Consider the following 12,421-nt stretch of genomic DNA (forward strand, 5'->3'; position numbering starts at 1 on the left):
GTGATCTAGGACAGTCTGTACCTGATTATCTTTATGGTATGTAGATGGTCTGTGCTAGGGTGTGCTCAGAGTGGACAATTGCCCTCAGTTCCCACAGTTTAAACATAGCTGTGTGAGAGACTTGAGACACTCAGGTAAGTGTCTAGTCTTCCAGTTACTGTGGGAAACATGTAGTTGCAGTGGCAGCACTTGTTAGGAAAATAAGCATCCTGAGGACTCAGAGTGGATAGAGTACTGAAAATACTAGTGTACCATGACAGAACATGTGGGTACCTTAACTTGTGCTGTAGACTATAGCTACTTCCTCAGAAAGGTATAGCAGAAATAGGACTTCAAAATCAAGTTCTGGTAGTGCTGGAAGACAGCTTCCCTGTAAGTAAAAGCTTGGAATGCGATAGTTAAGAAATGGGTCAAAATAAGGAATCTGGCAAAAAGAATATTGAATGTTTTTCATTCTGTATCAGCCTGGTATTCCTGTTTGTAATATGTTGTCTAGCAACACAAGAACAAGAGGATTTTCCATTTGGTTAACTTAGGTATTTTTAATCAGTTTACATCTATTTTAATTTTTCCCCAGGGTGAATTTTTAAGAGAAACTGAATTCCCAATCCTGTAAAGCAGGATTCAGAAAATCATAGACAAATGTGCTTGGTAGAAAGCTAATAATTCACACACCTTACACTTCTCATGGATATTGTCAGTCCTGACGTCTTCCATGTCACTGCATCATCATCATCAAATTGCGTGCAGAATTTGTTCCAGTAGCTTCTCAGTTGTAGTATGTTTAGTGCTTCAGTAGTTTGTTGCTGGTTAAAGATGTGTGCTCATGTTTTGGAGGCTGATAATATTGAGATGCTGGAACAATATCTGAGAATTTGAAGCCTTTTCTTCCATCAGCAAGTCGTGATCCACCCTACCACCACCCTTGTTGTTTATTTATTACTAATTTTCAACAGAAAATTACTGAAATTTTAACTTTTACTGTTTCTGTTTTGCTGAATGTATTGTCAGTTCTCCCTTCTGTAAATATTTCCAGGTAGAAGAGTACAGAGAGGCTTTGGAAGGAATACTTATTAGAGAAAAGAATGGAATAGTTCTAATGCCTGAACTGTACGCAGTCCCTCCAGAAAAGGTATTGTGAAAATGAAGCATCCACTTCTGTATGTGAAGTATAGATAACAAAATCAGTGTCAGTTCAGTAATTTTCCTCTAGCTGATAAATCAAGACTAGCAATGCAAAAAAAAAACAAAACCACTATGCATTATTAAAAACTAACAGACCTCTCATGGCTCTTGCCAAGAAATGGTAAACTTTAGGCTTCCAGATGATCGAATCTTGGAGCTGGGAATCTTGAGTGCCTAGGGAAGTTCTAGAGCAGATCTAAAATTTTTTTAAGTTCTTATAATAAGGCATATCTAAGAAGCGCTGTTGCTGATTTACAAACTGAAGCTCAAAGAAGAAATAAATATAGACTCTCCTGCCTGCCTATTCTGTCAATAGTTTGTGCTCTTTTTCTTCTAGAGCTTGCATTTAAGATAAATGCAGGTTTCAGATGAATTGGCATTTGTTAGATTTTTTTTTTGTGAGTTTGTTTTTTGTTTTTCCCATTTTTGCTTTCACTGTTTTAACTGTTTCTCCCATTGTGACAGAAATTCAGACAACATTGTGTGCTCTTCCATGGTATTTGCTTTTGTATCTCTCCCTGCCCACTTCTCCTCCCACTCCAGACTTCTCAGCCCTCACGCACTAAGGGTGTGGAGCCTTCTGGCTTGGTCTGAGTTAAGGGAAGGAATGTCGAAGGCTGATGTTTTGCTCAGACATCTGAGGCTGAAGCTCTGAGTTATCTGCCTAGTGGGAACAAGCGTGTAAGAGTTCAGTCTTCTTGTGAATTTTGATGTGATGATGATGTGATGAACACGACAAACAAATGGGGTAGTTTTTGCCTGCTATTTATATATTTTTAAATGGCTTGAAGATGGATAAAGATGTTATCCAGGAGGTTTTATCCCCTTCCCTCAAAAGATCTGTATGCTGCAAAATCAAGTCAGTTTGTTGTTGTTATTGTTGCAGGGTCTTGTTTTTTGTTTTTGTTTTTTTTTTGTTTGTTTTTCCTGAATGTCTTCATTTTTCCATTGAACATTCTTGCTAACTCAAGAAATGTGGAATAGCCTTCATTTTTGGAAAGCACCTTCATGTGAACTTTCAGGAAGCTAGATGGTCATCAGTGAAGGTCAGGCGTCATTGTCAAAGGAGTTGGAAGGCAGACACAATTCCCTACAAGCTGCCAGAGGGAAGGCAGCGAAGGGATGCTGAGAAGAAAGGGGAGGTGCTAACACCAAAGCTCTAGTTGCATGCAGAGTCCCCATTCAAGCTCCAGCTTTGAAGATCGGGGTGGTCTACATTAAGGAAGCATAGTTCTTGTCCTAGAGAGCATGCAGTCTCAAAAGTAAAATCAAGAGATGTCAGTAATAATAATAATAACAGATTAGAGTGGTTAGATGATAGACTTTGTATTTTCAAATCCGCGTTATTGATTGTTCTTCAGAACTTTAAGGTAATTTTCTTGTTTGTGCTTTTGTTGTCAGGTGGATGAGGAGTATGAAAATCCTCACTCAGTGGATCGTGCCCCGATGGGAAAGCTGCCTCACCTTTGGGGCCAGTCAATGTACGTCCTTAGCTGCTTATTAGCAGAGGTAATTATTTCTTGTATAGTAGGGGAGTTTGTATTTCATTTTGCTTTGAGTTGGGTTAGGCTTTAAGTAAAATTTGATTGTCAGGCAGGGGACACTGTGTTTTCCAGAATATGCACACGGATGATGAGGGGATGACTGAGCTTTCAGGAGCTTTTTTATTTTTTTAATATATATATAGGTAGATACTAAATTGTCTGTTTCTTACCAAGCTGAGTAAGTTGCCAGATGGACTGGATATATGGTTAGGCTAGAGGAATATGAAGTCCAAGCTGACTTGGCTGCTTCAGAGCTAAGATTCTGCACTGTTTCAGCTCCAGAGGGTTGTGCCTTATTCCGTGGCATAAAATGCCTGTAGAAGTGTCCAGTATTGGTCATGGGCTTGTTAAAGGAACAACTGAATATCTCTGCAGAGCTGCAGAAAAATCACTGACCTGGCAAAATTGCTTCACTTGTTGCAACTCTAAAATAGGAAATAAGGATATGCAGATTGTGTCAGTCATAACCATTTTCTTGTTGTTCTGAAAAATGTTGCAGCCACTGTTTTTATTGAATATACTACTTAGGGGACGGGATGGGGAAACCAGACTTTAAGTCTCGCTTTCCCATTAAAAATGAACATTGGTTAAGATAGCTTGTAGATGTCATCAAGAGCCTATTATTAATTTTTTTAATTGTGTCCTTTCTTTTTTCTTTCTTTTGTATTTATTCTAGGGATTTCTGGCTGCAGGTGAAATTGATCCCTTAAACAGAAGATTTTCCACTGGATTTAAACCTGATGTTGTGGTACAAGGTCAGGGATTTTTTTTTTGAAACATTCTGGGTAAATTGGAGTATGTGACAGTGAAGTCCGTATGCATGGGAATGAAGAAAGACATGTTTTAAAATGATGTGGGTTTTCACATGGTGCATGGATGCTTTGGTGATACTGTGAGAATGAGAAGAGGGGTGTTTCTCTGGCTGCTTTTTTCCATAAGAGAAGATCAGTTTTAACAAACCTCTTAAAAATACTTCTTAAAATTTTAAGACTGGGGACTGGAGAGTGGCAGACTCAATCTTAAATTGAAAAGAAAGGTCATGGCAGATACTAGCGGAAAAGAGCAGGACTGACAGGAGACCGGTCAGTTCAGTCAGGTTTTTGTGCAGCCCCTTTTCAGGGGAAGCAGAAGAGCAATGAGTGGAGTGGATCTCTGTTCCTGGAGGTGAGGAGCAAGCTAGAGAGCAGAAAGCAGCCAGACTTAGAGCTGCCTTTTGTCTGCTTCAGGGAGTAGCTTCATTCATCAGTTCAGGAACAGCCAAACCCAGTAATTAAGTGGAGGGCAAACACCAACTGATCAGGGATAAAGCCTTTTCCAGGGTCTGACCTGGTTGCTTTTCCAGAATGGCACATTTAGCAGAAGCAGTCTTCATCAGTGGTATTTTGACCTGGACAGGTGCTTGTTTACCCCCTCTTGGTGTATCACAGTGGTGGTGTTTTTTTACTCTGAAGTGCTTGATTTCTCACAGAAATATAAATGCACTCTTACTTTTAGCATTCTTTGACAACTATTTATAATGCAAAGAAGAATACTGAGTCGTTAGCCCCAAACCAATAACCCAGTTGGCATGGGCAAAACCTCATGCAGGACAAGAGGTAGAATCAGACCCTGGATTGTAAATTCCTCCAATTTGGGTTTTTTTTATTTTTTCTACCTCTGCCATTTTACAGCTGCTGTAACATTTACTGCTATACAAATAACAGCACCTGTTTGCCATTGACCTGACTATGTTGATATGATGTGCCATACTAAAACAACAAATATTTTCAAAATCAGGGGAAAAACTACTTGCAGGAGCAAAGCCCTGTCTCCTGAAAGAGACTGCACAGTCCGAACTTGCAGTACTGAAAAAGATCAGAAGAAAATGATAAAGCCCCAAGCAAGCTGGTCTAACCTCATAGCTGGCCCTGCTTTGAGCAGGAGGTTGGAGTAGAGGCCTTGTGAGGTCCCTTCCAATTTGAATTACTTTACGATCCAGAGTAGAAAAGAATGACAAGATGTCCTGAGGAGCAGAGAACCTAAAGATCTCTCAAATCCCCTTGTAATCCCCTTAGATCTCATGGAGTCATAAATTAAGAAAGAAGTAAGGTCTTTGTGCATTTTTAGTCAATTACACGGTAGCTGAGAGGTGACAATAAAGGCAGCCAGTTAAAAAAGAGAAGAACTTTGGTTCTTACTAGTGTTTCTGTTTTCTGTTATGCAGTAACTATTCTGGCAGAATCTAATCAAATTAAGAATCTATTGCAAGACCATGGAATCGATGTTCAGAGCATTGCTGATATCCATCCACTGAGAGTGCAGCCAGCTCGCATCCTGAGTAATCTCTACACCAAGTTGGGTAGGTGATTGCTGTACAACGTATTTTTAGTTTTGTTTTGTTTTTTTCCTTCCTACTGTCTCAATTTATTTGACTTCAAAAACCAAAACAAACAAAAAAGCAAAAAACAAAACCCCAAAACCACAAATAACCTCCCACCTTCCCACACCTTCCTTGTGTAAGGAAGGTTATCAACATCAACCACCTTCCTTGTGTAAGGCAGGTTATCAAGATTACAACTTTAGTCTTAAATAAGGGTCTCCAATAGGGAAAAAAAACTGCCTCATTAGAAAAATGGCCAAAATACAAGTTTCTCTGTGCCCAGTTGTGAAAGGGTTAGGCAAGCACTGACTCTTTGTTCTGCAGGAGCTACTTCCAAAGAGAAAAAGTGGCTTAAAAAAAAAAAAGCCTCGAAAAAATGTAGAAAAAGCAATATTTCACTTTTCAGAAGTCAGAATACTTCGTTCTTTGGTCTGGAGACCTTGCAGTATGATTGCCATTGTACTAGCAGACTCTCTGGGAAGTTTTCTGTTCCAAACCAGGGAAGCTATGCTGTTAGCAGAGCAACTCTGGCCTGTCAGGTTCTTGCTAATGTTCCTTCCAACCCTGAGCTGAGTGGGGCTGCTGAAGCCTTCTGTTTCTGCTGCAAACCCAGAAGCCTTTAGGGCTTTTCTAACCTGAAGACTTTAAATGAAGTTCCAATTCCTCAGCAGTGGCCCTAGAGGCCTGTTGTCCCTCTGAGCCTGACAATTGGATTAAATAAATGCACAAAACCTCAAACTGATTATAGTTAAGCTGAAAATCAGATAAGCCTTCAACCACCACTGGCTCTAGGGGTCTTGGTGAAAATTTATTACATGTATTCCTAATTGAACTTACTTTTACAACTTCAAGCATGCCAAAAATTCATGACTCAAAACTATGGATGTTACTACAAAGTAAAATTGATGAGGTGGATCAACATTGGTAGATTTCTTTTTCAGCATGGATAAGAGGAGCTATACCATGCTTCTCTGTCTATCTGGAGCATGTTCCCATGCCAATATGGTTAATGGATAATGTGGAAGAAAGTATGAGACTGTTCATATTTTTGTTTGTTCCTCATTGTTATGTTTTTTTTGTTTGTTTGTTTTTAATAGGAGGTTTTTTGGAAGCTTTGAAACATCCAAAGTAACAGCCTTCAAATAAATCTTAGAGATCGTGCTTTTTATGTGAAGAAGGAAAATTCCTTATGCTGATTTTTTTTTTTTTAAAAAGAATTTGTCTTTTTGCAAAGGACTTCTAACAAATGAAACATTTTCCGGGCTTTGCTGAAGTTTGCAGTTGTTTTGTAATAGTTTGAAATAGCTTTCTTTCACTAGTGGGGGTGAGTAGGCTGCTTTGACACATCGGTGTACTGTTTTTAACAGTGACTTTTTTAGTAATGTTCACAGGGATTTCTTTTCAGGCACATAGTTGTTTGGCTTATTCTCCTTGTCAGACGGATTCAAGTCAGCTTCTGGGTGCTGGAGCAAAGGGTGCAGTGCAGAACATCAGCTAATAAGCCCCACTGAGAAAATTGGTTTTTATTACCCCCATGAAAAGAAAATCCCTCTCTGTATTGAGGTGTGCTTTAGCCTTTTAAGGTCAAGAACTTTTAAGGTTCTGCAGTGAAAGGCACTGAAATTTCTGTTACATGTTGATGGCCTGTTTTTTGAAAGGGCATACCTCTTGTTCTTTGTGGTGAAGTTTTGTGGGCTGAGAAATGAATACAAATAAAAGACCTAATTCCGTGGTTGGTGAAGCCAAAATCTTGATTTTGAATCAGGCCTTTGAAGAACCCTGGCTATTATATTGATTTAAAATTTGATCTATATTGATACAAAGCACACCAGTCTGTAGCATCTCACTCTTATCTATCTTTTGCTCTGCTGATACGAATGAAGTAGATCTCTTGGCCTAAAATGGTTGTTAAGGAAAACCAAAGAGCAAGTGTTAGGTGACTTTTTTTCCTCTTTTCTTTACAGGTAGGAATGAGAACATGAAATTAAGTGGACGTCCACATAGACACATTGGAGTGCTGGGTACCTCCAAGCTGTACGTGATAAGAAATCAAATTTTTGCCTTCACCCCTCAGGTGAGCACGTAAAGCTGGCAGGGGAATCCCTGTGTACTTAATGGCTAATCATTAATGAAGAACTTTGCTTTCATGTGCTGTCACTCCACTTTAGATAGAGCAGGGCTAATAAAGCAGACATACTTTGCTTTGTGGGGTTTTTAGGATCGTTGGATGATCAAGGTAGTAGGCATACTGAAAAATGTCTCTTCTGTCATACAGAGTCTGGCTTCTTTGGCTTTTGGCTCAGAAGGCCACAGCAAATCAATAGTGCAAAGTTGTTACCGATCGCTGCCTGAACCAACATTCTAGCTAATTAAATAATTTATTCAAAAATAGATCCATTAATATTTTCTTTCTTCTGATTTCTTAAATGGAAAATGTAGTTTCACTTAAGTGTGCCAAATACTATAACCCCCAAGACACTAAGTCATAATCTTTTCATTGTGGAAAGGATCAATAGTGCTGAGAAAACGATGTTCTATCTTTGTTTTCTGTTTAGTGGCTTTTTCAATGTAGGTAGAAGTTTGGATCCTCCTACAGTTAATTGTTTGTTGTTGTGTTTTTTTTGTACACGTAAAGAAGTAGTACACACTTCTTGTAGCCTTATTGTAACCGTTTATACTAGAAGTTCAAGGGGTCATCTACACCAAACGTGCAACTGGAGCAGGGTGAAGAATGCTCACACCCTCCTAAATATGTTTGATTATTAAAATCTTTAAATTCCAGTGGAATAGATTCAGTGGATTCCACAGATGGCTTCTGTAGTGCTGCTTAATGACCAAACTTCATCAGTTTTACTGCAAGTAGTGTGGATCCGTTTCTATTCTTGCCCAGGTCAATTGATCACAACAGGCTTTATACAAGATATTTTGTGCATGAGAAGATTGGTTATTGTGTCGTGTTGTTTCACCACACCAATATCCACTTTTGCAAATTAGGGAAAAATTCCTCAGAGTTGTGACTACTATTTAAATATCTCTTTGTCCACATCTTGCTATACATATAGGAGGACCCTGTATTCCAGCTGAAACCTTGGCACGTGTCAAGTATGGACATACCTACTAATATTTTCCAAAATGGCATTTATCTTTGCATCAGCAACACACTTTCCTTATTTGACAAAGCTCTATAACATTTTCCGTTGTACTTCTTAGGCAAACATTCCCCCCACCCCTTTTTCTGATGGAGTGGAATTTATGTTTAATTTCACCTTCCTATGGTTAGCAATTAACTCGTCTTTGTTGATCTTGAGTAATGTCCACAGATTTTGTGGTTTCATAGTTTGTATTTCATCCAGTTCTCTAATGAAAACATTGATTAGAGATGGGACAAAGGCTGACCCCAGTTAGATACCCTCTCAGTTCGAGAAAATGGTTTATAACTACTGTTTGAACGCAATTTTGAAGTGGTTCGACTTTTCAAATGTTTTTTCTTCAGCTTGCTAGTGTGAAAGGCTTTGCAAATGTCAAGATTTGTCTGCCACTTCTTTGTGTGTACCATCTAGTTGCTCCCAAAGAAGGAAATTAGACTGATTTGCAGAGATTATTTTTGATATGACCATTTGGCCATCTCACTTTATCATTTTGTAATTCTCTTGGCACTCTCAAATTGACTTCAGGCACTGAAATGGGGTTGTCTGGTCTACATTATTCTGGCCCTTCCTTTCTAAAGACACGATGTCTTTGCCAGCTCGAATTTATGTGCTTTTTAACCTTTTCTTCCCAAGCTCAGGCTGAACTCCTGTCTCTCTTCTCAAAGTAGTATTACAGGTCATCTGTCAGTAAAGGTGGCACTAAATGTTTCAGCTTGTCTGTGTCCTCTCTTCCTATCCTCTTCCTCTCTTCATTAACAGGTCCACAGTTTCTGTGTTTTCCTGTTACCTTTGATGTGTTTACAGAAGGTTTTCTCCGTGTCCATTATGTCTTACTAATTGATGTTTATTTTACATCCCAGCCTTTTCCCTTTTCAACCCCTCCCTAATGCTTGTGTGCTTTTAACTTTTGTTGTGGCTGATTTGACATACTTTTCACTGTTTTTCCAGCTTAAGATGTAGCCATAATAGTCTCTTACTGTGGTTCTTGGCCTTCCTTTATAGAGAGAACACCACCCTTTACCACTGTACATTTAATATACCTTTTTTTTCCACAGTAACTGTCAGCTGTTCCTATTCTGCTTGTGTTTTAGGTTGTTCCCAAGAGATATATGGTTACTAGTTTCCAGTCCCCAGCACGCACTTAAGCCTGTTTATTGTTTGTATTGCTGCTGCTGTATTTTCTCCCACATTTATGCTACTTTGATCTTGCAGATCATAGGTTACTGTAATTTATCACTGGGAGAATTCTACTTCATGGGGGTCATCATCTACTTTTTATTTGTATAGCTTCCTTTTTTCACTGTCAACCTATAAATGTAAGAAAAAGCATGTTCTGCGCAAGCATGGGTCTTTTTTTTTCCCAATAGCATGCCTTGTTTGGTTAATTCAACCAAAAAAGTCAGGTTTTTTTTGATTGGGAAAAAAAATAGAGGAGAGCACTGACAAGTACTTATATACCATATTTCTCTGTTCTCTAGTTTACTGACCAGCATCACTTCTATCTGGCTCTAGACAATCAGATGATTGTGGAGATGCTCAAGACAGAGCTGGCTTACCTCACTTCTTGTTGGAGGATGACAGGGAGACCAACCCTGACGTTTCCCATCACCCACACGATGCTTGGTAAAGCTGATTTTCTCGATTGCAAGCAGAATAATTATTGTGGGGGAGTAGGATGAGGGTAGGCTTGAGCAGAGACAGATGGTATGACTGTTTCAACATCTGAGTTTTAACATCAAAAGTATGGTTAAACTTTCTCGAGTCTATGCTGAACTTGGATGATGTGTAATATTTTTATTTATTTATTTTTTTTTTACTCCTTAATATCCTTGCATCTCCTCACCATCTCCATACTATTTCTGTCCAAAGAAATTCTATAGAAGGCCTGTTGGAACTTGTCATGGGTGGAGGCACTTGGGATTGTTTTGATTGTTTTGATTATTTTTTTTTAATAATCTGGTATTGATAGCACTTGTGGGTTCTGTTTTAAATTTAGTTTACTTTGTAGAGAACACCTGGTAATCCACTTGGACATGATAATTTAAGAATGTGTTGGTAAGCTTCAGACTCTTCTATTGTTCTTTTTCAGTTGACGATGGTACTGACATTCATCCAGCAGTTCTCGCCACCATACGAAAATTAGAGGATGGTTATTTTGGAGGTGCAAGGTACTGCCATAACCACCAAATGATTCTCTCTGTGAATTTTTAATTAAATCATATATAAGCCTCAGGTTTGAACCTGTGGTATTGCGTAGATCTCGTGCTGGAACTCGAGACAGAGAGCAGCTTTAATGGTTATGTGTGAGTCAGATGGTAGCTGGACCTCAAATGCAGTAGGAAAAATCCATTTCCCAAGAGGTGCACCATCTCTCACTGCCATTGATAGCTGATTAACGCAGAGGCATTTAATGCCTTTTTTTTGCCTCAGTCTTTAAGGTTTATGATAGGCCTTGGGTTGCCCTGTCTTCAAGTGGAGGACCATGGCTGGGGGAGCAGCAACTTCCCATTTGTTAATACTGAAATTGTAAGGAACTGGTTGCATCAGTTGAATGTTTATAAGTCTACTGGGTCTGATGGGATTCATCCCAGAGTACTGAGGGAGCTAGTGGATGTTCATAGAATCATAGAATGACTTGGGTTGGAAGGGACCTCAAAGATCATCTAGTTCCAACACCTCTCCCATGTTATAGCAGGACCCCTCTCAGTTACCTACAGAAGGTCTGGGGAATCTGGGGAGGTCACCGCTGACTGAAAACTAGCCAACACTATCCCATTTTACAAGAATGGCGTGAGAGAAGACTCTGGAAATTATAGACCTGTTAGTTCAACTTGAGTACCTGGAAAATTTATGGAGAAGATTATGCTGGGTGCCACAGAAAGGCACTGAAATGATAACACAGTCATCGGGCCCAGCCAACAAGGGTTCACAAAATGAAAGTCCTGTCTCACTAACTCCATATCCTTCTATAATCAGGTCATCCGCTTAGTGGATGAGGGGAAGGTGGTGGATGTAGTTTTTCTGGATTTTAGCAAGATTTCTGGTACTGTCCCTCACAGTATCCTTTTGGACAAAGTCCACAGTTGTCAGGTGAAGAGGTTCATGCTACATTAAGTGATGAACTGGCTCAACAGAGCTCGAAGGGCCATGGTGAATGGACCTACATCTGGCTGGTGGCTGGTCACTAGTTATGTTCCCCAGGGCTCTGTTCTAGGGCCAGTCCTGTTCAACATTTTTTTCAGTTATCTGGATGCAGGAGTGGAGTGCATCCTCAGCAAGCTTGCTGATGGTTGTGGAGGGAAGTGCTGCTGACCCACTGAAGGGATAGGAGGCCTTGCAGAGGGATCTAGATAGATTGTTGATGATGTCCCAGTGCTCCAGCATGAAATGTAACAAGAAAGAATGACGGATTCTGCAGTTGGGACAGAGTAATACTGGACAGAAGTACACATGGGAAGTTGAGTGGCTTTGGAGCACTTCAGCAGAAAGGGACTTGGGGGTGCTGGTCAACAGCAGGCTCAGCATGAGCCAGCACTGTGCCCTGGTAGCTAAGAAGCCAAACTCCATTTTGGGGTGTGTTAAACACAGCACAGACAGCTGGTCAAAAATGGTGATTCTCCTGCTGTATTTAGTGTTGCCTCACCTTGAATACTCTGTGCAGTTCTGTTCCACAACACAAAAAGGATGTTAAGGTGCTAGAAAGCATCCAGAGGAGGGCACCAAAGCTGGTAAAAGGGCTTCAAGGCATGTCATGTGAGGAGAGGCTGAGGACACTGGGTTTATCGAGCTTGGGAAAGAGGAGGTCAAGAAGTGACCTCATTGCCCTCTGCAGCTTCCTGAGGAGGGGAAATGGAGTGGGAGGTGGTTGTCTTTTTCTTTTCTGGTATCTAGTAACAGGGTGCATGGAAATGGCTTGAAGCTGCATGAGGTGAGTTTCAAAGTAGAGATTAGGAAAAACCTCTTATCAAGAAGGTAGTTAGACACTAGAACAGGCTTCCTAGAGAGGTGATTGGTGCCCCATGCATGTCCATGTCTAAAAGTCATTTGGATAACGTTCTTAATGATATATTTTAACTTTGGATCAGCCCCGAAGTAGTGTTGACAGTTGGATTTGATGATCTTTGTAGGTCCCTTCCAACTGAAACTATTCTATTCTAAAAATTTGGAAATACAAAACCTTGGTC

The 12,421-nt window shown here is 39.9% G+C and overlaps 1 protein-coding gene across 2 annotated transcripts in view; it reads left to right on the forward strand.

Moving 5' to 3' along the window:
• PHKA2 (phosphorylase kinase regulatory subunit alpha 2) overlaps positions 1-12,421 on the forward strand; it is a 41,009-nt gene that overhangs the window by 9,800 nt on the left and 18,788 nt on the right. For both annotated transcript variants that reach the window (XM_083850605.1, XM_083850606.1), the window contains exons 11-17: positions 1,037-1,132; positions 2,587-2,694; positions 3,406-3,484; positions 4,933-5,067; positions 7,053-7,162; positions 9,716-9,860; positions 10,327-10,405. In XM_083850605.1, coding sequence (XP_083706731.1) covers positions 1,037-1,132; positions 2,587-2,694; positions 3,406-3,484; positions 4,933-5,067; positions 7,053-7,162; positions 9,716-9,860; positions 10,327-10,405 — 752 coding nt within the window. The remainder of the gene's footprint in view (positions 1-1,036; positions 1,133-2,586; positions 2,695-3,405; positions 3,485-4,932; positions 5,068-7,052; positions 7,163-9,715; positions 9,861-10,326; positions 10,406-12,421) is intronic.

Source organism: Anser anser (genome assembly GCF_964211835.1).
Source record: "Anser anser genome assembly, chromosome: 1".
NCBI lineage: Eukaryota > Metazoa > Chordata > Aves > Anseriformes > Anatidae > Anser > Anser anser.